At 39.9% G+C, this 26,924-nt stretch overlaps 6 protein-coding genes across 11 annotated transcripts; 1 reads left to right on the top strand and 5 right to left on the bottom strand.

Annotated features, from left to right (window-relative positions):
- Positions 1–1,497: 1,497 nt before the first annotated feature.
- LOC125223191 (transcription factor TGA4-like) lies at positions 1,498–3,766 on the top strand. Of its 4 annotated transcripts, none has more exons than XM_048126208.2 (7): positions 1,498–1,648; positions 2,070–2,276; positions 2,352–2,411; positions 2,528–2,605; positions 2,681–3,010; positions 3,093–3,320; positions 3,414–3,766. In XM_048126208.2, exons 2-7 carry the CDS (start codon positions 2,079–2,081, stop codon positions 3,567–3,569), a joined length of 1,050 nt encoding a protein of 349 aa, XP_047982165.1. In that variant the 5' UTR covers positions 1,498–1,648; positions 2,070–2,078; the 3' UTR covers positions 3,570–3,766. The 4 variants fall into 4 exon arrangements, with proteins under 4 accessions (XP_047982165.1, XP_047982166.1, XP_047982167.1 ...); XM_048126209.2 differs by having other exon boundaries at positions 1,513–1,683; XM_048126210.2 differs by lacking the exon at positions 1,498–1,648 and adding an exon at positions 1,817–1,901.
- An 87-nt stretch (positions 3,767–3,853) lies between these two features.
- LOC125223190 (phosphopantothenate--cysteine ligase 2-like) lies at positions 3,854–6,723 on the bottom strand. Its single transcript, XM_048126207.2, has 10 exons — positions 6,298–6,723; positions 5,896–6,056; positions 5,694–5,811; positions 5,568–5,612; positions 5,379–5,464; positions 5,198–5,250; positions 5,061–5,120; positions 4,631–4,732; positions 4,336–4,455; positions 3,854–4,148 (listed from the first exon to the last, which is right to left on the bottom strand). The coding sequence occupies exons 1-10, from the start codon at positions 6,441–6,443 to the stop codon at positions 3,912–3,914; spliced, it is 1,128 nt and encodes a 375-aa protein (XP_047982164.2). The 5' UTR covers positions 6,444–6,723; the 3' UTR covers positions 3,854–3,911.
- Positions 6,724–6,864: 141 nt separating this feature from the next.
- Positions 6,865–7,833, bottom strand: ATPD (F-type H+-transporting ATPase subunit delta). Its single transcript, XM_048126213.2, has one exon. The coding sequence runs from the start codon at positions 7,759–7,761 to the stop codon at positions 7,036–7,038; it is 726 nt and encodes a 241-aa protein (XP_047982170.1). The 5' UTR covers positions 7,762–7,833; the 3' UTR covers positions 6,865–7,035.
- Positions 7,834–8,123: 290 nt separating this feature from the next.
- On the bottom strand, positions 8,124–11,110 carry LOC125223188 (uncharacterized). Its single transcript, XM_048126206.2, has 6 exons — positions 10,933–11,110; positions 10,427–10,559; positions 10,206–10,309; positions 9,519–9,690; positions 9,295–9,435; positions 8,124–9,213 (listed from the first exon to the last, which is right to left on the bottom strand). Exons 1-6 carry the CDS (start codon positions 10,980–10,982, stop codon positions 8,290–8,292), a joined length of 1,524 nt encoding a protein of 507 aa, XP_047982163.1. The 5' UTR covers positions 10,983–11,110; the 3' UTR covers positions 8,124–8,289.
- Positions 11,111–11,444: 334 nt separating this feature from the next.
- Positions 11,445–13,704, bottom strand: LOC125223571 (uncharacterized). 2 transcript variants are annotated; one of them, XM_048126774.2, is made up of 5 exons: positions 13,568–13,704; positions 13,046–13,176; positions 12,871–12,921; positions 12,396–12,447; positions 11,445–11,838 (listed from the first exon to the last, which is right to left on the bottom strand). In XM_048126774.2, the coding sequence occupies exons 2-5, from the start codon at positions 13,169–13,171 to the stop codon at positions 11,681–11,683; spliced, it is 387 nt and encodes a 128-aa protein (XP_047982731.1). In that variant the 5' UTR covers positions 13,172–13,176; positions 13,568–13,704; the 3' UTR covers positions 11,445–11,680. The 2 variants fall into 2 exon arrangements, with proteins under 2 accessions (XP_047982731.1, XP_047982732.1); XM_048126775.2 differs by having other exon boundaries at positions 13,046–13,222; positions 13,568–13,703.
- A 1,051-nt stretch (positions 13,705–14,755) lies between these two features.
- On the bottom strand, positions 14,756–25,906 carry LOC125223679 (acetyl-CoA carboxylase 1-like). Of its 2 annotated transcripts, none has more exons than XM_048126932.2 (32): positions 25,665–25,906; positions 24,630–24,999; positions 24,247–24,453; positions 23,992–24,150; positions 23,783–23,875; positions 23,604–23,699; positions 23,343–23,516; positions 23,052–23,145; positions 22,772–22,959; positions 22,640–22,690; positions 22,521–22,560; positions 22,269–22,393; positions 22,061–22,177; positions 21,894–21,968; positions 21,753–21,809; positions 21,551–21,655; positions 21,314–21,400; positions 21,041–21,232; positions 20,778–20,966; positions 20,451–20,561; positions 20,278–20,364; positions 20,005–20,181; positions 19,848–19,925; positions 19,630–19,752; positions 19,201–19,470; positions 18,795–19,120; positions 18,440–18,677; positions 18,010–18,353; positions 17,715–17,928; positions 17,452–17,628; positions 15,226–17,373; positions 14,756–15,141 (listed from the first exon to the last, which is right to left on the bottom strand). In XM_048126932.2, the coding sequence occupies exons 2-32, from the start codon at positions 24,987–24,989 to the stop codon at positions 15,085–15,087; spliced, it is 6,759 nt and encodes a 2,252-aa protein (XP_047982889.1). In that variant the 5' UTR covers positions 24,990–24,999; positions 25,665–25,906; the 3' UTR covers positions 14,756–15,084. The 2 variants fall into 2 exon arrangements, with proteins under 2 accessions (XP_047982889.1, XP_047982890.1); XM_048126933.2 differs by lacking the exon at positions 25,665–25,906 and adding an exon at positions 25,524–25,630.
- Between the last annotated feature and the right edge of the window lie 1,018 nt (positions 25,907–26,924).

The following is a 26,924-nucleotide window of genomic DNA, read 5'->3' as shown; positions in this document are numbered from 1 at the left end:
TATTGTAAATTGATTGACACGTGGTAATGTTATTGTTTGCAAATTTAGCGAAGATTGTGTTAAAATCGGCAACTAAATATTACAAAAACATCACATCTCTTAAAGCATTAAAGCAAAAAGCAAAAACACCAATAACCCTTTACATGTCATAGTGGGTTTCTTTATATCTACAAATCATCAACTTGAAAGAAAATAAAAATAAAAATAAAAATAAAAATAAAAATAAAGAAGGAATGCTTACTCAAGTCATGCAATGATGCAAGAATTTGCATTTCAAGATATTTAACCAAACTGTCCATTTCATTAATCAAAATTATTCGCATAATGTCCCACATTATTGGCTGCAACTTCCATGGAGATAATGCAAGAAAACAAATAATGATAATAAAATTAAGTAAAAGAAGTAAGAAAAATAAAGTGTGGCTGCTATCACTATTCTATTGAAATGACACCTAAACAAAGCTTTCCTTTTTTAGGGTTTGGTGTTTTTTTGTCATCTTCACTCTTTCTTACATCAATTTGTGCTAATCTGATTCAGAATTCTTTTTATCATAGTCCCAAGTGGCAGCAATCCAAGAAACTTGTTGATTTTTTAATTTATCATAATCTATCATATGGGAGAGAACAAAACAACACAAAAGCAAAGCTTAGTCACTAAGCTTTATGTAACAACTAACAAGTAGTAGTAGTATATTCTTAATTATGTAAGAATCTTTGTTAAGATTCAAGTTACTAAATATTCCCTCCATTCCAACTTAATTGATTTGTATTCCTTACCGGGACGTGCCTAGCTAGCTAAACGAGCCATTTCCTTTGTCGGCAAAAATCAATCCGTTTTTGGTTAATTTATTTTCTCTCCATTATCTACTTTATCATCTCTCATAACTTAAATCACTAAACACCACTTTTCTAGATTTGATGACGAAAATAAACGATTTGATCTTGAACAAAGTTATTTATATTTGAGATTTAAACAAAATTATCGCCTTAAAAGTTGTAAAGAATGTGATATTCTTAAGTGGTAATAAAAGTTGCACAACTTTTAGTCCAATTTCATTTTCAACCGATCATTTTTGAAATTTCTGTCAGCAATCTTATGCATTTCACTATTCAAGACTGCATTATGCACAAAAAAGTAGTCCAAAATAAGTGTAAACCAAAAAAAAAGGCATCCTTATCTTTACCAATCAATTTTAGCCAAAAAGAAAAACAAGATTTACAATCATTTAGCAAACAATTAAGCAAAACTTCACCCAAATTGAAACAGATTAACTGTTTAAAAAGAGAGTGATTAACTGTTTAAAAGGCATCACATTAATTCACCATTTTAGCTTAAAGCCTTAAAGGCTTAAACACATCACATTACTTTATCAATCTTTATTTTTTAAAATTACTTGCTGATGTGGCACGTGCTGATTAGCTGCCCCGAAAACCATCAGCTGACTGTAACATAGCTATAAAAGTGAGAGAAGAAAATGGTTGTCACGTTCACACCTTAATTATATAAATGTATGATGAATTTTTTGGGTTTGTAAAGCTGCTGCTTTGTGGCAAAGTGATTTCAAGTTTATCCATTGAGTTTCACTAGGAGATAGTGTTGTGATCATAAATCAAACAGAGAAGAAAAATTTAAAGAAGAGAATCTCTTGTTAGTTGTTACATTATGTATTATATTCAAAAGTTGTGAGTTTTTATTTTTTTGGTTTGATTCTTGTACTTAGCTGTCTTACTTTTGGCTGAATCTATTTTAGTACTAAATTCTCAGTTTGATTTTGTTGTCTGGAATAAAACAGTTGTTGAAGTGAGCTAGTGAGATATTATGATCTAGATTCCTTTGTAGTTTCATAATTCTCTTTGTGACTAAACAAGAAAATATTTTCAAGAATTCAGAGAAGAAAGATGTGAAAGCTCATTCTTCTTCATTTATTAGTTCTAGGCTTTCTCTGTATATAGAATTTTTTTAATTTTTACACTAAGAAAAGCTTGATTAATGAAACTATGTGTGTGTTTGTTTTTTCTCTTTGGCTCATTTTCCTTACACAAACTCTCTCTTATCTTGAACTACTAAGGTTGTTGAAATGACTACTCCGACAACTCAGTTCGCGCCATCAAGCAGGTTGGGGTTGTACGAACCGATGCACCAAATGAGTATGTGGGAAGAAGACACATTTGATGGCAACATCAGCCCCGACGTTTGCATCATCAACGACAAGATTGACTACACTTCAGACAAATCAGCTGAGGATTCCCGACCTTCAAGAGCCATCTCCGACAAGGTTCTAAACTTTACATGACTCTGCTTTTATAGCTATGAAACATCCAAATTCAATGCTGGCTGATTTTTGTGACAGACACAGCGGCGCTTGGCTCAAAACCGCGAAGCTGCAAGGAAGAGCCGTCAAAGAAAGAAGGTGTGTGGAATGTTTTCCTCCGGTGATTGCATCTATATACATGAACTTTTAATAATTGAGGTAGAAACTTTAGTTCATGTGAAATCATGATTGAGTGAATTTGCATTTATTTGTAGGTTTACGTTCAACAGTTGGAAACGAGCAGATTGAAGCTAGCTCAACTCGAGCTCGAGCTCGAGAGAGCTAGACAGCAGGTGAAGAAATAACACAATAAATGATAATTCAAACTTTTTTTTGTGTGTGATTGGATTCTGAATCTTGATTCATAGGGGATGATTATCGCGGGTGCAACGGCGCATATGGGCTTGTGTGGGAGCGTGAGCTCGGGAATTGCCATTTTCGAGGTGGAGTATAGCCACTGGCTGGACCAGCAGGAGAGGAAGATCGCGGAGCTAAAAAACGTGCTTCGAACGCCCTTAGGCGATCCGGAGCTAAGTGTAATGGTTGAGAGCGTTCTCAGCCATTACTGCAGCCTCTTCCGCATGAAGAGGGATGCCGCGAGGGCCGATGCCTTCTACTTGGTCTCAGGCATGTGGAAAACCTCAGTCGAGAGGTTCTTCCTGTGGATCGGGGGCTTCAAGCCCTCGGAACTCATCAACGTAAGAGTGTTTTTGGTGTTTGGTTTGCATGCCGTTGCAAAAGAGCTTTTTTAATGAGTGTTTTTTATATTTTTGGTTGTAGGTGGTTATGCCGCAGCTGCAGCCTCTCACCGAGGAGCAAACAGCGAACATTAATAACTTGAAGCACTCATGTATGCAGGCCGAGGACGCTCTGTCGCAAGGGATGGAGAAGCTCCAACAGACCCTCGCGCAGAGCGTCACCATACCAGGCCCGGGAATAGGAAACTACTGCTCCCAGACCGCCTTTGCCCTCGAGAACTTGGAGGCACTAGAGGGTTTCATAAACCAGGTAAAAAATAAAATAGCCCGGACTGTGATCTTGTAGGTTCTGAACTGTCCACACACTCCCTTGATACTAATGTGCTCGATGTTGGGCGTATAGGCTGATCATTTGCGACAGCAAACTCTGAAACATATGGCGCGTATATTGACTACACGACAAGCAGCTAATGGATTGGTTGCATTTGGGGAGTATTTTCAGCGTTTGCGGACGCTTAGCTCACTCTGGTCCGCCCGTAGCCCAGGCGAACCAGCATGATGTCGGGGTCGATGAAGCAGCATTAGATACAAGTTCAGCCACAGATATATAAATATATTCTAGAATTTCTGTAAATGAGATAAATCTACTAGTTTTTTGCTTAGATGGGTATCGATTTATTGTGCTGCTTCTAGTTATGTGGCTGTGTACATATTGGTTAAAGAATTGCTTATATATGACTGTGGCATTGATATTTATGCTTTATGTGTTTTTTTAAGTAATATATTTCTTTTTTTCTATAGCAAAAGTTAGCAAAAATTTTATTCATCTCATTGAGCCAATGCTGGAGAGAAAAAGGGTTGATCATTTGCTGATTTTTGTATCTCACAATTGAATGTGAAGTTATGAGACAGAGCTTACAGATGCAGAATGCTGATCCACAATGAGTTTGATCAGTGGCTCCTCCACGTCAACATCGGCCCAAGTTGTGTCTCGTTTAACAACGATGTTTCCACCCTTGGTGACGACGATGACCTCCTCTTTACGTGTTAGGAGCTCGTTAGCCACCACCATGTCCATGCTGTATTTCTCAAGAACCGTACCGGCCTTCTTCAGAAGAATATTCTTATCAGTCTCTAGCTGTGGAGGAGAAGAGAGAAGTATAGTGTTAGCCCAGACTTTCTTTAAACCATTATTCAAGCCTCCTTAAAAATCAACTCAATAACAATTTTAGTCTGTTGGTGAAATGCAACGCATGATCTGCCTAGCCATTGGAATTTCCGGCACCAGAAATCGACGAAAACTGGCTAAAACTGCTGAAATTTACCTTGAATGATATACAAAAGGCCTTGGAAGCCCAGTCTCTCCTCAGCACCAACAGCATCTTCGGAACCTGGACGAGTCGCATGTCCAGAGGACCTGAGCTGGATTGAATCTTATGCACTGCCTGCAACACGTCGAACATATTGTGAACGAACAGAGAATGCTATTGTCAGCAAAACATTAATGAAGGTCAAGGATAATACAAGCACACACCCTTACTCAAACAGTCCATCAACTAATTATTTTCAATTATTATATCTTGAGATGCCGTTTTGAGTAGAGAATGATAGATAAAGTACCATGCTCTCCCAAGGAACATAAAAATCAGACACTGCTGCAGCGAGATAAAACAGGGCCCATGAGCCAATGCTACTCATTGATGATGCAATCAACTGCAAATTCTGCATAGCATACAAGAAAGTATCATAAGTAACTGAATCAATTTTTCATCCAAAGAAAAGGGAGAGACTAGGTGGAACTGAGTGATTTGTTAAATCTAATTAGAAAATATGTTCTCCCCTTCCCCAGTTAAGGGGTGTTGATTGAGTATTTTTTATCTTTCTTATTAGAATTTCTCCAATCCTACCCTCCTTCAATGGGATCAAATGATAGAAATTATCAAGGGCCACGAGATATCCTAACGTTTCACCCTGTCTAGGTAAACGCTCCCTAAGAGTAAAAACATGATTCCCAATAATAATTTCTGGAAAAGATTGCAAGAGTAACAACCTGAAGATACTCGAAGATTGTAGTGAAGGGAAGTTTCAACAAGGTGCCACAGCTAGTTGCCTGCGAAAGAGTCTCAATGTTGATCAATCAAGTCACAAAACGAGCAAAAACTTCACGAAAGCAGGTCATGGTCATACCGCATGACTGTTAATAATAGCTTCCTTGACTGTTTTCTCATATTGTGGACATGCTGAAATGTGAAACAACAGTTGAGCAAAGATAGTTTTTACAATCAATGAAATTGAGCAAATTGAGTTTTTACAATCAAATGAAATCGAGCAAGTTGGCCATTAACAACATCAAGAGAGGCTACCGAACCTGCAATATTTGATTCCTTAGTCACTTGTAAACATTCGAGCAATGGATTGTTTGGAAGAGATGTGCAAAATGGCTGGTAGGTTCCTCTGCACAATACACATTTCAAACATTGCTGTCATTGCCAATTAAGTTGGTTTCATCATCACAGAACACAATGACTTTCTCAAAGAAGAAGAAAGCATTACTCACTCGCGATAAAGGAACACCACTGCATATCCAGCTCTCAAAAAATATCTGTGGTTTCATAAAACTCAAAAACATAAACAAAAAACACAGAATATTTCAATAGAAACTAAACAACAATGGCAAGCTTACTCTGCCGAAGTCGCTCCTCGATGGCCTGAGCTGAAATTATCAATGTAACGAACACACCGTTGCTCCAAAGGAACAGTTGTCCCTCCAGAGGTCACCAACACTATCCTCCTAGGGTTTTCTGATAACAAATCAATATGAAACCTTGCAGCTCAAACAAGAATGAAAATGTAAAATAAAATCGCGAATAATCTAAATAACTTGCCAGAATTTGAATTCTTTTGAATGAATTCATCAGTTTTTCTTTTGATTTCTGCAGCATTCTTCAGAGGAGGGGATGAATCGAAGAAAGATTTGATATCATGATTAGATGTCTTTTCAAAATCCCCCAAACCGTTCGATGCATCCATTGGAAAAGCTTGGTAGCTAAATAACAAACAAAACAACCAACAAAAACTTGACTCTCAGGGGTTTTTCGTCAAACAAGTAATGTGCAACGAATTCAAAATTGCATTCTCTTCTCTAAATCAACACCTATCATCACAGCAATTAGTTTCTGATTTCCACCGCATTACAAAACAGATATTTTCTACAAATTCAGAAACCAATCACCGAAACTTGCGATTATCTGTGAGATTAAAAAAAAGGATTACTACTATATTTTTACCTCACAAAATTGTACTGTTGCTGCAGATGGATTGAGCTGAAATGCTTGAGAAACAATACCAATATAAATAGGAAAAAGCAGAGGTAGAGTGCTTTGAAAAAATGATTTTGCCTTTCCCCGTTAATACCCCTCTCGTTAGAGAGCATTAACAGTCCATTAAATATAAATCTATAAGGGCATAGATGTAATTTGGTAAAACATCATTTTGAAGGAGAAGCTGAAGCGGTTGAGGTAGTTGGGATTGTGCTGCCACGTGGCTTTTAATAGCCTTCATTTTTTATTAGAATCCGCCATTTTCACTTTTTCTAATAAATAAAAGCATAAAATACAAAACAAAATTCAAATAATTAGACTGAATAGCTCCATAAGTTGGGTAAAGCAATAATAAATGTTTACAAAGCCAAACCTAATAAATGAATCCTTGGAATTGGAAGCAATAATTCATTTTGTGCTACTCATATGAGCTTTACTTATTTCCTCAATTATTAGCATGAAAGTTTCCCAATAAAATAAAAAATAATAACTCTAGGGAAATGAAAGCTTCACCTAGCACTCTAGATTAATTAATTTGAGTCAAAGTAAAATAATTAACCAAAAATCGAGTAAAAAAGAGGTTCGATTACAAAATGACACTCCTAATTCATAACTGAAAAGAATTTAACAAGGAAAGCATTGAAATGAACACTCTTTTCACATTTTCAAATGATCAAAATATCGCAATTAATTTCTTCCCCCAAATTAAACAGCTAACTGAATATCACCGAGCTCCAGTTGTGCCGCGATCTCATCGAGCTGCTTCTTCACGCTCATATCAATCAGCTTCGACCCGGAATTCCCGTACCGGATCGTGAACCCGGCCACCAGACCCGGATCGATCGCCGTCCGGATCCGGACATTCCTCGCCCCGGTCAGCTTCTGCACCCCCCTCGCGATCTGCGCCAGGTGCTGCGACTCCAGCTTCACCACCGACGTCACCACCGCCACCTCCGTCTTCGTCACATCATTGTACACCGTCTCGAACTCCTTCGCGATCTCCCTCACCAGATCCATCCGCCTCATCTCCACCAGGATGTTCAGGAAATTCGCCACGTGCGGCTGCAGCGCCGACGACCTCGCGATCTCCTCCACCACGCCGCGCTTCTCCGCGTCGCCGATCGTCGGATTCGCGAAGAATCGGAGGACGGAGTCGTCGGAGAAGATTTTTTCGATCTTCTCCACGTCGGCGAAGGTCTTCTCCAGCGTGTTGTTGTTCCTCGCCACGTCGGCGAGCGCGCTCGCGTAGCTTCCGGAGGCGGTATTCGACATCGTGGCACCGCCGCGGCGGCGGAGGGGTTTGATTGTGAGTTTGGGGGTTTTAAGGGTTGAGGTTAGGGCGAGGCGCGTTGGCGGTTTGGAGTGGAATTCGGACGACGAGCGGTGCTGGAAGGTTACAGGAGCCGGCTGCAAGGAGGCTGCGGCGGCCATTGCTGACGGCGGCGGCAGGTGGTGCTGGGGAGTGACGACTAGTGAACTTTGTGAAATTTGGCTAAAGGGTTTTGGAAGAGAATGGACGGTTATGATTTACAGAAATGATGCGATGAACGGTGGAGATTAGAGACTTCATCAACGGAGCCGGAAGAATATTGTCTTATCTATATAGATAAAGAGGTTGACACGTGTCTGTCTATCATTAGAGGATAATTTTATTGGAAGAATTGGCTCATATTTTAAATTAATCACTTAACTGAAAAAAATTCACTACCAGTCAAATTTCCAATTTAGAAAAACACGCTTAATCTTTGTTACAAGAAAATAATTATCAAGAAAGAGTAATAAGGGACACGAGATACAATAGCATAATCATCATGAACTAAAAGAAAAAACTCAAATTTACAATATAGGTTGTTCGTAACATGTAGAAACAACACTTGTTCTTTCGATCCCAAATAAGAGATATACATGTTCAAGAAGCTATGTCCATATGAATACACATCAAATTTAAGCAAAGGTTACTCACTTGGACTCTCTAGGCGACTGCAAATTCGAGCCTTGAGATGTGAACAAGTTTGGGTAGGAAAAATATGGTTCATCATCCATTGATGGAAGTCTCTGAGGTAGGTGAAGAGCATTGTCGGATGGTGGAGAGGAATTAAACGACGAAACAGGCGTTAGCTGCTGAGTCGCGGTGTTTTGACAGGCATCAGTTTGGTTTGGGGATGTTGAAGGACAGCCAGAATCACCACCATTCGAGTTGTTGGTGTTGTTATGATGTTGAGGAGCTGAGAACTCGTTGCTCCTTCTCTTGGAAAGCTCGCTTATCCGGATCTGAGCAATGTCAGCAGCTGAACGTGCAGATGCTGCAGCACGCTCGGCTGATTCAGCAGATGAACGTGCAGATGCTGCAGCACGCTCGGCTGATTCAGCAGCTGAACGTGCAGTTGCTGCAGCACGCTCGGCTGATTCAGCAGCAGCAAGTACAGCTTGAAAATCCACGTGATCATCGTACATCTTTATAGCTGGAGGTGAACTGCTCTCTCTCATGGTTGCAGCAACAGTTTCTGATGATTGAGTTGGAGGGGATATGAATGGCACGAACTGCTTAGCTTCTGTAGCACCTGTTTGGATATTCAGTGATGCATCTTCCTTTACAACTGATTTCTCCCGACTAACATTGCCAGGCTCCGGTTTGACTGCTTCTTCTTGATCATCGTCTGATAGTGCAGATTCCGGGAAATGCAGCATGACTGGTGTTGAGACAGCGGCCTTTTTTGGCTGTAACAGTTGCACAGGAACTTCTGGAAAATCTACTATGTCAAAATCTGAATCCGAGTCAGATTGTTCGTGGGTGGCAGGTTCTGGTGCAGTGTATGTTGTCTCGTCGTGCTTCTCTTTTGGAAGGGGGACTTTTGAATCACTGACGAACTGCGATGGCCCATTCTGGCAAGACAAAGGATGACACAAAACCATCATTGAGGAGAGGACATAGAACTGCAATTGAGCAGCAGCTGTAAAACTTACCAGTAAATCTTCATGTGGCTTTAACAGTTCATTTTCGGTAGCACTAGGATCCCAATCGAGCTGATGCTCTTTGGCAATTTCCTTTAGAAGGTTTAGTTTTACATCGGGTGCAGGAGCTCGAATTGATAAAAGCTCCACCAACTGCAATTAAAGAATAATGTTTGAGGAACTGAATGAGGACTGGACTCAAATGGTTAAAGAAAATCGGGCACAATTTGTCTAACCTGGCGATTGACACCACATTCGGGCATAAGCTCAGTTGCAGCAATTACGAATTCTTTGCCATATTTTCCTGTAAACAATTGTTGTGCCTGTAGCAACTCCGGTAGATCAGCACACCTTGGTGCTGCAAAGCATACACTAGAAATCGCCTCCTTCAAGTCTAGAGGGCATTCCCTACACATATCCAACAAGAACATGATTGTTAGAAGAAGAAATCTAAGTCCCAAAACGAACATATAAACTTTTTTAGGAGAAATGATCGAATCTATATGACAAAACCAAGACTCTCATACAATCAAGAATACTTTCTTGAATTTTCCAAGAAACTTAATACAGTGTCCCTCTGACTACGAAAAACCTATATGATGTCAGGAGAGACAGGAATAAGCGACTACAACTAACTATGTCATCAAATCTTCCCAACCTAAAATCACCCTTTAATTGAAAGTGAACGGGAATGAGAACCAAAGTCATCGTTGTTATATCTAGAGAACGAAAAAGAAATACAAAGAAAGACAATAAGAAATCAAGAGCTCTTATCTATAATAGTACTAAAACAAAAGAAGCATTGAGTGCTTTCAGAAGGGTCCAAGCATTCTCTTTATAGATTCATAATATCAAGAACCATTACTATCACCGAAAATTACTGCTAAAGGCCATCAAAGATGAGCCGGAGAGAGGACAAGTACCTTTGTGCTTCAATGATGGGAAGACGAACAGCAATGAGCTCACAAAAGAGCTCGACTATTTCTTGTGCAGCCACCATCTTCTCTTCTCTTATGATATGCTCTACCTGAACACCAAAAACTTATAAGCCCATTCTTGGCATATACAGATGAAAATAAAACAACCAAAGATCTACAAAACTCCAAGAAAACACCCAATTGAGAAAGACGGAACACATCCATACCCGAATTCGAGCAGTGGCCTCTTGACCAGTTTCAAGCAGCTTGGCAATTTCCTTCCTCATCTGCTTCAGCTGAGCCTCTCTCCGATTCCTCAGTAACTTAATCCGGGGAATCGTGAGTTTCAGCAAAGTCTTACTGTAAAAATACCATAACAGCTACAATCAGACCGCATATTACCACTATAATCCATTAATCCTCCATTCCCTAAACCAGCTAAACACGATTTAACCATTGCATCCACACGGATTAGAATAGATCAAGTGATCGGAGTAAAATCAAGATCAAAATCAGCAATATTCCACTAAAATCACTACAAAGTAAAACCTCCAGAAACAGAAATTTCCGAATCAAACAAAATCAATTCAACAACATCATCAGAATACGATCGAGATCAACTTATCAACAGTTTGCGAAGCAGTAACAAATGAAACCATAATTCACAAGATATTAGAAATTGCAAGTAAAAAAAAATCAAAACAGTTGGAGATAAAAGAGAGTAGGGGATCACCATTTGGCGGCGTTGAATCGCTGTTTGAAGAAGGAATCCGTCATCGACATGGAGGCGGAGCTAGATTCTCAGCTGGAAACGGTAATTTTGCGGGATTTGATGATGATGATGAAGAGTCGATGGCTATATATGCCAATGAAATGTGCAACTGCTCCACCAGAAACCAAATTGAAAGTAGAAGTCGTTTGCTTACCAAGTAAGGATATTTTCAGAATTAATTAATTGGACTATAATTTTGTCATGTAGATAACATCATTTTACATGTATTTTCTAAATTTAAAAAAATTACATTTTATAACTATGGACTGTTATATTGTTGATATATCACACATAATTTGTGAGCTGGAAAATGTCTGATCAAATGTTATTTCTAATTCTAACGGCCATTTGATAAGTTATTAATGCCAAGATAGAGATTTATATCTTGACTTTTCTATTTGTTTCATATAGAGGTGAGTTGAATTGTGGCTCGCAAAAGTTGAGCAGTTATATATTAACAACGAGGTAACAGCTTATCAAAATTGTAAATATTTAAATCAACCAAAACTTTGGTATAAAAGTATTTTTTCAATACATATGTTAGTACTAATTATGTAACTAGGCTTCAACAACGAAGGACAGAGAGATAGAATGTACATGGCGCTGAAAGCATACAGATAAAGACGAACAAACAACCTAGTCAAGCAGCTGAAGATAGCTGAGAGGTTCCCTGGATGATCGGAAGTCTTGTACCACAGAACGAGAGGGATCAATCACGACACCCATTGTGGTTCAGAAGATCTTTACTCGTAGGTTCCAAGCATAATTTGAATTTAAGAACCTTAGTGAGCTGTCCCGTTGGATTAACCTGCTTAGCTTGGGTTTTCTTGGCCTCAGATGGACCAGCCTCTTGTTCACGCCCCGCGTCTATAAAAAAGAAAAGAAAAACAGATCAGATCGGGAGTTACACATCATTTATGGTGGTGAGCAAATAGATCAGTTTAGGAATTCTAAATTTGTAAATACAACATTGACAGAGTGCCTTGGATTCTATGGTGGCTGAGGTAGTAAAAGTCGCGGGGAAATTGAAAATTCAAGTGAACATTGTATTAATTCCAAGGAAATAAATAAAGCCTAGAGAAATTCAGAGCCTGTCTGTCACAAGCCTTTCAGGCAAAACATGTTGGGAAAAAGGATAGGAACAACATTGAAAAGCATAGGTCTAAACTGAAAATGTAGTTTCATAAATTTGATGTATTATTTCTTGTGGGACAAAGGTAGAGGACAGCAAAAAATTCTAATAGGCATATTTTTCTTGAACATAGATTATTTAGAATTGCATCAGCTTGAACCTGCAATAAAGAGAAAAACAGTAAAAGGCTTCTACAATAGTAGCATCCTATAAAGTAAAATAGAGCTAATATAGAGAAAATCTAATAGTCGAGTCATTTTTTCACCATTAGAAAGAAGTCCTGAGTACTCACCACTTTCACCAAAAATAAGGCCAGTCCCAATTGTTTCAGTGTATTCTCCAATCTGAGATTTTTTTTCAAAAAAAATAAAGTCATTCCCTCGATCAGCTGAACAATGTAAAAATCATATATAGTACTCCTATAAAGAACTCTATCAAAACCTCAATTCATGGAATAAGTTTTATCTGTCAACAAAAAATCAAACCCTTCATATTGCAAAACCACTCTAAGAAAGTTAATCATGAAATCTAGAATGTCCAAAAAATCACATGGCATTTCCAAGAGACGGGCAGAAACAGTTGATAGTAGCTGAAAAGAAGAGAAGGCATTCGACACGTAGTTTATCACTGACCTTAAGAAAGAAAATCACGATTAAAAAAAAAAAAAAAAAAAACAACAACAACAACAACAACAACCAAAATAGAGAAACAAACTTCAAAGAAATGCATTTTGTTGGCCAAGGAGACCACACAAATTCAATACATACCAGCTTGATATTGTTATCTATCACGAGAATCGGGTTTAGCGTGTCCAGACCCTGCATTAGTCGTTTAAATAGACACAAATTCAAGTAGTAGCAAAAGATGAGGACCTGATTATGACTTTCAAAAACACAAAGCCAGTCTGATCATATCTTTCCACCTATGACACAAACAACTTACAGTGAGCACGTATGCTGCGTTCTCTGGAATACGAATGTGGGGAGCTACGCCATCCAAATCGAGCAGGACATATTCTTCCTCATCTTCTTCAACCTCGTGTTGTTGCTCCTTGGCTGATCCCCCCATTTTATCTAAAAATAGCAGCTTTTTCACTTCTTTTTTTTTATTAATTTAACTCTGATCACACAACAAAATTGTCAAAACCAGCATAGACAAAACTGAAATACAATTTTCATGAAGCTCTTACAAAAAAAAAAAAATTACTCCGTATACGAACTCATATCGTCGTTTCGGCGATGATGTTACTGAATTATAAGGAAAGATGAGGTGGAAGGGGCTACAAGGAACATAATTTCTTCATATTGCAGTTTGCAATTTTGGTGAGTAATTTCATCAAACAAGTTATGTGCCAAAATTTGGCTTCTTAATTTTAATAGAGCCATATTCTTTTACAGATTCAAACCCTTAGTTCTAAGCTTCCTTGGATTCAAGAATACGGATTTGACGAGGTTTGTAGCTTACAGAATGAAGTGGAAGGAGCTCAGCTTCGGCAAAGCGTTCGGGCCGGAATGAAGTTATGAAGCGAAAGCGGGCGTCTCGGGTTAACTGAAACGGAAAATTATTGCAATTATTTTAATCGTAAATTAATAAAGGGTAAAATTATGGGCTTGCCTTATTAAAACAGATTCTGATTTGCGACCCTATAAATTTAATACTCCTATTATAAGCTTTTAGTATATTTCTTCCTTCAAAACTCAAGAATAATTTTTAGATGTTAGCTTCCTTTACTTTTTATAAATAATATTGCAGGGGAGTGTTATATTGCTAACTCAATGCTTAATTATTAACTACAATTCAATAATAGCCATTTTATATTCAAATTAAAGGCCTAGATCATTAACCACAAAATGTTAATACGATAAAAAAAAACGTTAATAAGGCTATAGGATTAATTCCAATAAAAATCAATAGGGGTATTAATGTCAAGTTAGTTATAACTAACTTTTAAAAGAAATCTCAAAACTTTAAATTCATATAACATATATCAAATTAAAGATAATTTTATAAGGATTCCAACGATATATTACATGCATATGTTCCGACGTCAAAATTTGAAAAAAAAAAATCTAGAATTTTCGTATTTTTCGTATACAGGCTAATGTCAATACAGCTAAGATAATATGTCAATATAAAGCATATACAATGTCAATCCTAAATTTGGTGTTGACATTCTTAAAGCATTGTGTTGATATTTTCGAAACACTATATTGACATTTTCATCCAAAACCCTGATTTGATGTTGTTTTTTTATTTTTTTCGATTTAATTAATAAAAACGAAAATTACACGTGACAAATTATAGACCACACGTTTTTTAAAATCATGTGGCCTTAAATTAGTTGTAGTTAGCAATTAAATGATGAGTTAGCAATTGATCACTCCCCTAATATTGCAAGATAAACATTGACTGGATACATATATATGCATGTTTTAGTATATTCATTAATTTTCAAAATTAACTACAGTAGTAATGCAATTTTCTTATGAAATTGATATTGTAGGAATGAATTTTTCATTATTCATTTGCGTGAGCACTACTTTCATTTAATTCACCTAATCCTTGTTTTTAGTTTTGTACATTTATTAAAATTCTAATACATCCAAATATATTATTAAAGTATTAATCATATAAATTATTTAAGAGTCACTCTGTCAGGGACAATCCATTGCATTAGGAGGAACAATTACAACTCAAGCTTTCCATAAAATCTCTCTTTATACCCTCACCTACACAATCTTATTCATATATTTTAGAGGGAAACTTTTTGTTTATAGTGACATACTTAACCAAAAAATAATAATTTCATTTTACAAATGGAGAGTGCTCAAGCAATGGAGCCTTGATTTACTCTCAAGATCTCAAATAAATAGCATCTCACATGCCAAGATCTAGCCTTCTTTTAGCTCATCTAATCTTGCAAGAGAAGCAATGTCCTGTCAAGTCGAGGTCGAGGGCCTGCTGCAGTCTCTACGTCCGAATCAGTCGAGCGCCTTCCTGAGTTCGTCTCTCAGCCCCTCCCTCGTTGAAATATCCATCTGCAATGGTCCACCGTGTTTTTTTTTTCTCAGTTACTATGATGTTAACAATGATATCGAGTTTGAGTTCGTCACGTTTTTTACCTTTGCTAGCAGAGCAGCGAGGGCTTGAGGCAGTGCTCGTAGATCCTCAGTAGAGTTTTCGAGCGTGGACAGCTGCTGCAGCATCTTCTGCACGCGCAGATTTTGCAGCTTCTCGTTGTAGCTTCTCGTGTCGTCCTTCCATGAGAAGAAAGCCTTGTCGTCTGCCCACGCACTCTTCTTGCCTCCAGCAATCTCCGAGCTCACGAACCATTCCTTGATCATGTCCCTAGCAGACCTGTATTCAAGACGATGGCCAGCTGCATCTCTCAGAGTCTTGACTAGCTCGTCCTCGCCTACTCGCCTGTGCAATCTCTGGTAGAAGAAGGAGCGCGATTTTGGCCAGTCGACCACTTGATTGATCACCCCTTTCGCAGCCATTCGAAGCGAAGTGTCGTGCAGCTCTGCGAATTTCGTGGCTATCTGAGTGTATATCGGTAGAAGCTTCTTTTCTCGGGCTTTGATCTGACTCTGTATCTCTTCCGTCGCGGGCGTGCCAGAGTTTCTAACCTCCTGGAGTCGAGACTTGAGATTGATGAGCTCCGGGTCGAGCCGGCCCATGCACTCGAGCAGTTCCCTCGTTCTAAACTTGATCTCGATCAGACCTTCTGGCTCGAGCACATTCCCTCTAGCGGTTCGTTCAGCATACATCTCGATGTGATCGGGGTTGATCTTACTGTCCACGACCACCCACGCTCCACCGCGGAGCTCGCCCATCATAGGTATGTAGATGAAGACGGGCTGTCCGTATGTTCTAAGGTTCTCGACGATCGTGGACCCCGCTTGTAGGATACCTTCGAAGAGATCCCGTTGTCCGCCGGAAAAGCCTCTCCAGTTGGCAAGAATGAAGAGCGGCAGCTCTTCCTTGTTGAAATCCATCAACGCTTGAGCGGTCTTCGTCGCGGAATCGGGAAACCATACCTGCCCAGCTTGCGGGACGACCCTCTCGTGAGAATCGAGCTGCCCTGGGTCAGCAGGGATGACTTGCATCATCGTTTGAGTCTCGACAGCGACAATCCCTACTGGTATTCCTCCGAGCTTCGCGCGTCCCGTCACGACCGTCCTCGCCCAGCCTTCCAACGTCTCGATGAAGCTATCCCGATCGAACATACCTCCCAGCCATTTCCCGGCACCATCCACGGCACCACAAATAGCAGCACGGGGATCACATGACGTCTCTGGTAGATATTCGACTAGCCTTTCGGGGGGATCCGACGGGCTCAAAATCGGAAGCGGACCGCCGGAATACGGTGGGACGAAGCTTAACCACTTTAAAATCGCTGAAACGCCCTCGAGATCGTCCGAGACTGTGAGATGAACTACTCCGTTTGTCGCCATGATTTTAGGTCCGCCGAGTTGCATGTGGGAGCTATACACCTCCCGACCGAGAAGCTTGTTTAGCGCTGAGAAACCGGTCAGGATGATCGGCTGATCGAGTCTTTGTATGCAACGCATGCCAAGACGGGCAAGATAAGCACCGATACCGACAGTTCTTCCGGTCACATATGTCACCGTAAATGTTTCATGATAGGCCTTCGAATACGCACTCGCGATAGCACCACTTCCCGTCAAATTCTCGACTCCTAGACCATCCTCCTTCCCTACAATCGTATCAATCACCCATCGAGTTTCTCCACTCGGAAGCTTCACCTCGTGCGCTATCACAGATGTATTGATACGAGCATAATCCTCAGGGGTCAGATAAACATATTGGAAACCACGCTCCGGGTTGGTTTCATCGGACCAACCGACTTTAAAGCAAGACTTTACTTCCTCTGCTACACCGATACGGGCCCCTGAATTGGCTGCGAGATAAATAAGAGGCAGTCTCTGAGCGCACGCAACGTCAGTCACTGCCTTGAAAAAAGCATCTTCTCTTGGACCAAACGAACCATTTTTAAAGGTAACGTCATTCGATACAATGAAAATTGTCCTTCCGGAAGGAAACTCAGGCGTCGACATTTCCATGCGCCAAGCAACCATCCCAACCTCGTTAAGCCCAGGCGGCCGCTCTTCCGGAATGAGAGGGGTACCCCAAGTACCCTGCTTATCAGAGAACGTCAACTCCGTCACCTTAATTAATGGTTTATCGATAGGCTTGCTAATCCTCTGATGCTCGGACCATGATTTGTTCAAAGCCGCCTCAAACGCCTGCGAAGAGAGAAATTGTTGAGACATGTACAAGCATCGATCTAGAATATGTGAAGCACGAAAAGGTAAAAACTGTACCAGTGGGAAATCATAGCAATAAGTCGTGTTACTCTTCCGGGCTAGGAGACGCTTCTGGTCGAGAACTCCCAACGGTTTGTACGGTGCATTCACAGGCTGCCCATGCAACGGACCTTGTCCTGAGATGGAAGTGTAGACTACTCTGTCTGTGGTGGAATCCTCGACTTCTCTATAGGTCTGATAGTTGAAACACAACTCATTAAATTTGTATTAACTTTGGCTATGAGAAGTCTAAATCAAATAATCGTGTAGCACGGACTTACATTGACAATGCAGGTGTGACCAGTCACATTTGTGACAACGACTCTCCAAGCTCCGTTTGCTTCTCCATTCGACGATATCCAAAGCTTCACTTCCCACTCACAAACGCCCAAACGATGCATTTTGACGCCAACCGACACATTAATTTCCTTTGCTAGCTCGTCCAGGATTTTCTCAACAGCAGCTTCTTCTTGGCCCGTGGCTATGTCAGCCCTTCTGCAAAATAGTGTTTGAAAACAAGGTTAAAATTCGAGCTAACAAGCACATTCTCAAAAAAAAGCAGGCATTTTCTCTTACTTCTGGTAAGGCAAAAGATCACCGATCTGTTGCTCTCGCAAAATATAGAGGTACATATGTGCGTGGTCGGGTTTGAGAGCGGAGTTATGGGAGTTGAGTTCGAGCTCCTCCATTGCAGATATTATGGATCTTAAAATGCTCCTCGACGTGAAGGATAGAGTCCACAGAGACTGAGTTGTGACCTGATCCAGTACCGTCAGACCTTCATTCGATATGGGCTGCCTCACAAATGTTCGCAGGAACATTCTTTGGATTGGACGTGGCTTGTCTGTAACAGTATAGAGGTGCCACTGACGATCCCGAGAAGGAGTGTACCTTATGTTTTCGTAATCTTTCAGTTTATCCTGTTCATAGCGGGAAAAATATCAATATAGGTTCGATTTAGAACAAGTCAAGATGCGAAAAAAGAAGTATATACGATAAGACAGACCAGCTCGAGGTAAATGGATAGAGGTGGCTCCAAGTGACGCAATAGAGGCTCCTCCTCGTAGTAGAGTTTTTCGTCGGACCAATGGAATGAGTGCCTCATTGGTCCCCTCCCTTCGTCTCTCTGTATAATACAGCTGACAACGCCAACCCCAGCTTTTCTCAGGCTCGAGCTCACTTCTTTCTCCTTGAGGATTTTCGCTAGCTTGTTGACTCTCTCCTGTGCCTGATCCTCATCACCACTGTCGAGAGGCATAAATGATAAGGCAAACAAACGAGGAAGAAAAGCGTCGCTCCTACGACTGATTTTCAAATAATTGAGCTAAAAACGAGCACAGTGATTATTTTGCATGTCTTACCTATCCTGAAGTAGACTCATTGGGTTGCTGATGCCAGCCAACGCAATGTGCATCATATTACCGTTTCCCAGATGAATTGAGTTGTTAGTACTTTCAGCTTGCGAATTATTTGTTGCTTCCCTCAGTGCTGCGGTTATAATCAAGGGCAAGAGCTGAAGAGATTTGATGACAACCATCGCTCCCCACTTCCTAATGTTCGATGGCTCATCCGAAATCTCGTCTTCATACACATTCTTCCGCTCTACATGCTCGTCCAAGAACTGCCACGACGCAATAAGCCCTGCTCTATGCCACTGCATCCTCACACTTCCCTTTACGAGATATGGCTGAAAATACATATTGACTTCAGTTAGAAAAGTCCACAAGTGAGCCAGTGATGGCATTCAAGTCCGTGAAGAGTTAGTACCTGATACAATCTCCGAACATAAGTCTCAACGACCCTGCGTTGAAGCGTGTGATCACTGTGATCGAAAAGACCGATAAGAGCATCTTCAACAGCCAAAGGGGCATTGACAAGAGCTTCCATCCGTTCGTTTATTGCACTTTTCCTCTTCGGAGTATCCATGTTCTCGCCTTCTTCCGTGAACATTTCCAACTCCGAGAGACTTCTCGCAATATTTGAACGAAGCTCACTAAGTTTAGTCTGCTCGAGCAGTTGACTAGCCTTCAGTGCTAACTGTATAAATATAGAGTGAGGATCAGATTAAAGGAACCAAGTGAAATGAGACGACCTCAAAATTTAAAAAAAAAATTGTCAAAACTTCTTAACGACGCAACATTAAACACAGAAATCCTATAGAAACATATGTAGCAGAAAATAAAAGGATTTGCGAACCTCGGAGTAGTTTGTATGGTTGAGTGACGAGAAGCGGATTAATTGATCACGATATGCAGCGGGGTTTGGGTACACAAGTTGTTCCATAAGACGTAGTATCAGCTTATTTTTGCTCCTGATGCCCTATAATATTAGTACAATTTGTCAAATAAGCTTTCTCGATAGAACAATCAACTATAAGACAAGTCCACGGGCACGTGATTAAATCGGAAATATACCTGATGAGAAAGTACAATGTCCACGATTTTGAGGAGATCTTTCTTGTATTGGAGTCTTAAACGTTCGATCACATCAGCCTGAAAACCATATGATAGCTCAACACGAATTCCAGACGAAGGCAAAACCTTACATGTTTTTTTCGAATAAATAGTTTACCTGAATATTATCATTGAATAATTCTTCAACGGATAAATAGTTTTCGAAAAGGCCCTGGACTATGATGCGGGCATGGCCTTCTCGGCCTCGCTCGTAAGATTTGACAAGACTCATCAGAGGCTCGACCAACCGTTCTTGAGCTACTTTCTCTTTCTCGGGACAGTAGCTCAAATGGGCCTGAAGAGTTATAGGAAACAGTATGTCGACAAGCTTAGTGGAAAACTGGCTACGCTTCAACTTTGAATTAATGGGACGAAGTGATCAATAACCAACCTCAAGAATTCCACGTAAGACTTTTGCAGGGAAATCGGCATTTTGCATATTGGCGATTCCCTCAAACTCCCTATAGCTCGTTTCTAACTGTGAGTTTGCAAAGCAAAAAGTAAACCCGTTTGTCGACTTAGCATAAAACCAGTAGTAATTTGAAATGAGCTTCTGCTATAAACCTCGTATCTAAGCTCTTTAGGTAGTCTGTTTGCTAGGACAGCAAAGCATTCTTGCCACTGCAAGAACGGGAGCTCGGGATTGTCCAAGCAACTAAGCAAATTCTGAACTACCTGTAATGGAAAATCAAAACGTGGTTTACAAACACATGCAGTATAGATTACAGGCACATTGTATATGCAACGTCAAGAATTGGTAAAACTTGTGTATATCCGATCTATACGGTACATTCACCTCAATTAGGGTTCATCAATCCCCAATTAGGACTCATTATTCCATAATTGGGGTTTATTCATCACAATTAGAATTCAATTAGGGAGAACCCTTACTTCGTCAATCTTATGCTCGTATCCAGCAAGAACCATCCGAGCTGCATTCAAGCTTGCAGCACACCGTTGGTGAACTTTACCGGATATGGCCGTTGGAGGTCCGAGAACAGGAAAACTACCATGGAAGGGTTCTGCTTTCCTCACAGCCGAAGGGTCATCCAAGTCGAGTCTTGCTATAAGCTCCCCGGCCTTAAAACAATCAGCCTTAGTTCTCGAGAGACAACATAGCAGATTGCGAAATGAGGCTCTCACAACTAGCTTACCTGCATCGCTTGACCTTCGGACATCTTAAATTGGATCTTTCCGGAAGCAGGCGAGAGAAGGGGCATGCACATCTTCATGACCTCAACTTCCGCATAAGGTGTGTCGGCATCGACGTGGCTGCCATCCGTGACAAGATACCGGAGTAGCTTGCACGGTGTCTCCGCAATCAACTTGGACGGGTCGTGATCGTTCTGGATCAGCAGTCAATCGGTTAAATCTCTATCGACACAACTTGATTTACTAATCAATGAATAAGAGGTAAAATGTCACACCTGAAGCAAACAAGTCCTTCCATCGATGAGAAGGCGGGTCCCTGCTGCTTCCTCTTCAGCATATATCACGTGACTGTTTCCATCAAGCTGCAACAATCACATTAGGTTACAATCTAAATGTCGAGATACATTCAAGAAACATAACTACAAATAAACTCTTCTAATAAGTAATAATAACACAATTAATCATACACAATTTTAAAAGCAAAAGCAACCATTAGAGAATTTGCTGCTTGCCTGCATTAATAGACCTCCATCTCGTAGTGTATGTATTTCAGCTTCGATCTCGGAGCTGTTCATCATTAATCTATAGCTTCCAGGTCCTCCTCTAACCATATTAATCTAAATAGAACAAAATAAACAAAAATAATTTTAAATCAAAGCAATGTCGGGCGATACGACAAAATCAGTCCCACAATTCTACATGTTCTAAACTTACTGTATATTTGCTTCCTTCAATATTTAGTGAAACTTGAGAATTGACCAGCGAAATATGCTGCAAGAGGAAACCATGTCAATCGTGTGCAACGTGAAAAAAATCGAGAACTAGATCTTAAATTTCATGCACACTGACACTTACCTTTGGAGGAATCTGTCCTTTTTCAAGATAACCAACATATTCCGAAACTGTGGCTGCACTACTAGTAGAAGCTTTCTGGTTTGCAGATAAGGGTTAAAGTATTAATAAGGAAATGTTACAAATTTACAATTACATGATTTGATGAAATGTATTGTATATGCACTTACGTAAAGAGCTCCACCGACAACTGAAAGATACCAAGGGGGTCGTTCTGCTCGGACCCTCATTGCGATTCTGCTATCGAGCCACCCTGTATGGATTTTGTTTTCCTTGTAATCTACGGCCTGTAGAGGTTAATGTAAGAGTCTTCACCTCTACAACGAGAAACGACGTTACTAAGGGACTCAAATGAGATTTGATATTCAAGATTCTTACATTTAACAGATCGATAGAGTAATCCACATTCGTACGAATTTCTCCTCTAATCTGAATTTCTTTAAGCCCAAGAACCATATTTGAGATGGCCAGAGCTCGAGACTCTCCAAAAGCAAATACATGTCCTAAGATAGAGAAAATAATGATTACAGGAGCTACACCAAACACACATGAAATCTTCTTCAGAATCAAGTATATATGTGACCTTAAAAGAGGTTCCTCGGTCAGTAAGAACTATGCTACAAAACTTACCAAATTGGGAGTCTGAAAATTCATGAATGCCGCCTCCAGACTGTGATCATTAACAAATTAATTAGCATGGAATTTTACTTACGCCGAAACTTATAGCAAAAGATATCTAGTATTTGTACCTTGACAGAAAAATACGCCCACACATTCGGCTTACTTTTGAAGCTCAACTCCTGTTCAGAGTTACTTGTGTCAAAGAATGATCTTCACAAGGCGATTCGTAAATAGAAACTGATCGGTGGGAGATTTCTCACCTGTACTCTTCCGCTCGTTGGCTTGAAACCATCATCAGGATCTTCACTGGTCACACGAACCGCCACACAGTGACCTTTAGGTCTCACCGACTCAGCCTTGTCGAAATCAAACGGAGTGGCAGAGACAGACGTTTTCCTCCAAGAATCATATCCTCCACCATGTTCCATCCCATAGAATCTCCGTATCTCTGATATTACCCAGCATGAGAATATAAGCTAATCAGCAAATACGATACGCAACAAAAGTTGTGAATGAGATAATACAGTTCCGAACCCAAACCTGGAATTTGCCAAAGAGGGATACCCATCCCAACCACGACTTGTGCAGCAGGAAGATTTATCTCAGCTATCCACTCTGTGACGGGGTGCTCCACCTATGTTTGTAGATCAGAGCTCAGTCTCAAGTAACAAAAAATGGTTCCCAAATAGTCGAAACATAGTTTTTTTGTTTAGAATAAAAAAATCTAGCCTTAGAATCCTCACAACTCTACAAATCCAATGTTCTTAAACATACACAAAACAGTAAGCATCAGATTCATCATCATCGATGTTGAAGTTGAGAAATAAAAACCTGTAGCCGCGGGTTTAGCTCCAAAAAGTAATATTCCCCTGTTTCCATACTGTACAGATACTCCACAGTTGCGGCACCAACATAATTTACACTTTTGGCCAACCTTCTAGCAGCCTGCTCGAGTTTCTTTACTGTTTCAATGGGAGCCACAGTGATTGGGCCCTCTTCAATGATCTATTTAACATCACCAGACAAAGAAGTGAGCAACGAGTCAGCTCAACAAAGAGCAAGGGATGAACCACAAAAGGGAAGCTAACCGACTTTCTGGTGTCGTCTTTGGACACTGCAATCCCTGCTATGCAAAGCTACGACATTTCCATGTTGATCACAGAGCAGTTGGACTTCGAGATGTCGGCTCTAAGCAACAAAACAGGCTGGTATAAGAATAGAGACTCAGTGGTTTGTCTCTCCATTAACATAAAAAATGTGAATCCGCTAACCTGTGAGGCAACTTTCATTATAAATATGGGGGAGCCGGGAACTTCGCCCTGGACTTGCTTGAACAAAGCCTTGACCTCGTCATCATTGTGGACCTGAAAAGTAGTATGAGTAGTCAAACCAACAGCAGAAACTTAATCACGATCAAGTTTCCCGCTTACTTGAAAAGAAGGGCTTAGTTCTATAACAAAAATATGGTCGAAAATTAAACCTTTCTTATGCCTTTGCCACCTCCACCCCAAGATGCCTTGATCATTGCAGGGTAACCCACAACTTGACAGCTAGCAATGGCTTCTTCAGTTGAATGAACACATGCTTCTTGATAAATCTCATCTGGAATCGTGATGCAGCTCTCTTGAGGAATTTTTACCTACAATGGAACACTTGCATATAAATATATACGTGTATATATATGAGAGAGAAAACTTAAAGAAGAGCAAGAGCTTCATGACAGAGTGCACTTTACATGAGAGCCACTCCATGGAAGAGTCGGCACAGTTGCAGCTTGTGCAATCAAAGATGACCCTATTTTATCTCCCAACGCAGCCATGGATGCAGCTGGTGGCCCGAGAAATATGATGCCTTTTGCACCCAAAGCATCGGGTAGCTCTGGATTCTCGGATGCATGACCCCAACCAGGCCACACGGCATCAACGTGTGTCATCTCTGCCATCTGCACAAAACAAAAGGTGTAGCTTTCGTCATTTTTGTGCTCAATGTGCTACATTCATCTCAATTTTTCTTTGCCATTCTTCCAAATCAGTTTCCTCGACATTACTAGTGAAATCCACCACGCCCCACACTTTCCCGTCACATAAAATGCTGTAACAAAGATGTGTAAACACAAACCTCGACTATGAGCTGCACATTAGCATAATTGTTATTGTTAGTCCCACCGGGAACTTCTACAAACTGATCGGCTATCCTAATATGCTCTGCATTGATCCTCATGTCCTCGGGAGTAGCCATTGCCACCAACAAGATCGCCTTGTCAGTGCCAAACGTCTCATACGCCCACGTCCTAATACTACGTATAAACTTGACAGCCGCCATCCCATTGTTGGCAATCAAGATACTATGAATCGCCCTCTTTCCTCCGAGGGATTGACAGAACTCGTCCACCTCAGGTATCACGGTGGGAGACCTCGATGGAATGGCTCCATTTACATACCCACTGACCGCGATTGGCCGCCTCTGCGCTTCTGACATCTTGTGGCCTCTGAAAATAACAACCAGTTACAACTCAAGAGATCTTGTATCATTCTTTCACACATTCACTTCACATAGTGTAAAAACACAAGTAGCTAAATCACTACAACAAAAGGAAATCATCAAATCACTCAGTGGAGGCCCTACAGATGCAAAATTCTCATCATTTCAAAACCCTTCTTTCAAGAAATTCAAACAAAAATCATGATTATCAAATCAAAGATACATCCAAAAAAGTAAAACAGCCAAAACTTGACATTGTATGAAAAACCACCAATTAGCTCATAAACCACAAAAATAAAATTCAAGTGATTCAATCCCCAAATTGACTCAAAGCTAAAATTGAAATCTTAAATTTAACCCCAAACCTATAAACACACACACACAAACACACACATAAATACAGGATCATAGTCAATGATGATGCTGAAAACGATCAGCCACCAAAGAAACACATCAAAAACAAATCATACCCCACCGAATTCAACTCAATCAACTCAACAGATTCATCACCACACACTCTAAGCTTCTCACCACCGTTTTTAGTTGAATTTTCCGCCAAAATCAAATAAACAATAACTCAATCTTCGGCTCAAATTCCAGCACCGAAAGAAACAACAAACAAACCCCTTTTTCCACCAAACAAGAGCAACACCAATTGGAGAGAAGCAGTACCTAATCAAACAAGCCCAGAAGGGGAAATGATGCAAAATACAATCTTTTTACTAGCACAAGTGGCTTTCTTGCGTCACAAAATTTGAAGGCAAATTTAATTCCGCAGCAAATGGGATTTAAGAGAAATGGGGGAGACTAAATTCAGCAGAGTGAGAACATGCAAATCTATATGCAGAGTGAATTTTAAAAAGAAAAAATTAGTTGCAGAAGCGAAGTAGATGAGAGGGGGTGGCACACAATAATTATTTTAATTGAATTTGATTTTATAATTTTGGTTTTGCAGTTTGGGGTTTGGTTGGGGATGGTTGGGGGACCAAATAATAAATACCATCATTATGAGGGGCCTCTCATTTAGGGCGCGCACGTGGTTAACCACCCATTTTTCGTTGTACCAAATTTATATATTCACTCACTAATTAAATTTAATAAAATGAAATTAGATTCCATTAAAAAAATCATTTCTTGTATTCATAATTACTATCATACATTTTTTAGAAGGAATAGATTTTACACAACTTGGAAAGTTTAGCAATTAGCATGAACCTACTCTTTTGATTTCTAAAAACTCTCGATACATTTTTCACTTTCCATCTTTTAATATGAATTGTTTTCTTGTGTTAAGTGTTGTCTATGATTGGACCTAGTGTGCAATTTCCCTTGATTTTAGTGACAATTATGGAAATCACAAACACTTATTCCTCTTTTGATGATGTTATTGTATAAGCTTTAATAGTGAGTGCAATTATTTGCACTTAATGAGGAATAATAAGTTGAATGAAAAAAGTGTGAATTATACCAACAAGAAATGTATGTGCAATGTTCCTACACATTCATTACTAATGTTCAACGAGTGATCTTGTCAAAAATTAGATGATTATTTTGGAGGTAGGTTTCATTATAGCTATACAAGATTTAGAAAAAGCAAATAGTAAAATATTACCTCAATAAAATGGACGGAAGCAAATTCATAATCGATTTTGCTGGTTGTGTGATCGGTCAACTCTGCAACGCCATTAGATCAATTGTTACTGTTGAAGTAGTAGAAATAACACAAATTTGAACATCATAATTTATCGAGCATATTTATAATTTTGAAATCGAGCAGCTAATACCAAAGAGTAACATTATCTTCACCTTTAACCATTAGCCATGATATTAATATTATCTGCAAAAACTATATTTCAAAATAATTAGCTTCATAAATAATAATAAACCAATAACATACATGATCTGCTAGCTTTTTCTTAATAAGCCGATAAC

The sequence above is a fragment of the Salvia hispanica genome, chromosome 1 (assembly GCF_029641045.1).
Source record: "Salvia hispanica isolate PSC_SH4W2 chromosome 1, Shi_PSC_v1, whole genome shotgun sequence".
Classification (NCBI taxonomy): domain Eukaryota; kingdom Viridiplantae; phylum Streptophyta; class Magnoliopsida; order Lamiales; family Lamiaceae; genus Salvia; species Salvia hispanica.
This window is presented reverse-complemented; position numbering and strand designations above follow the sequence as displayed.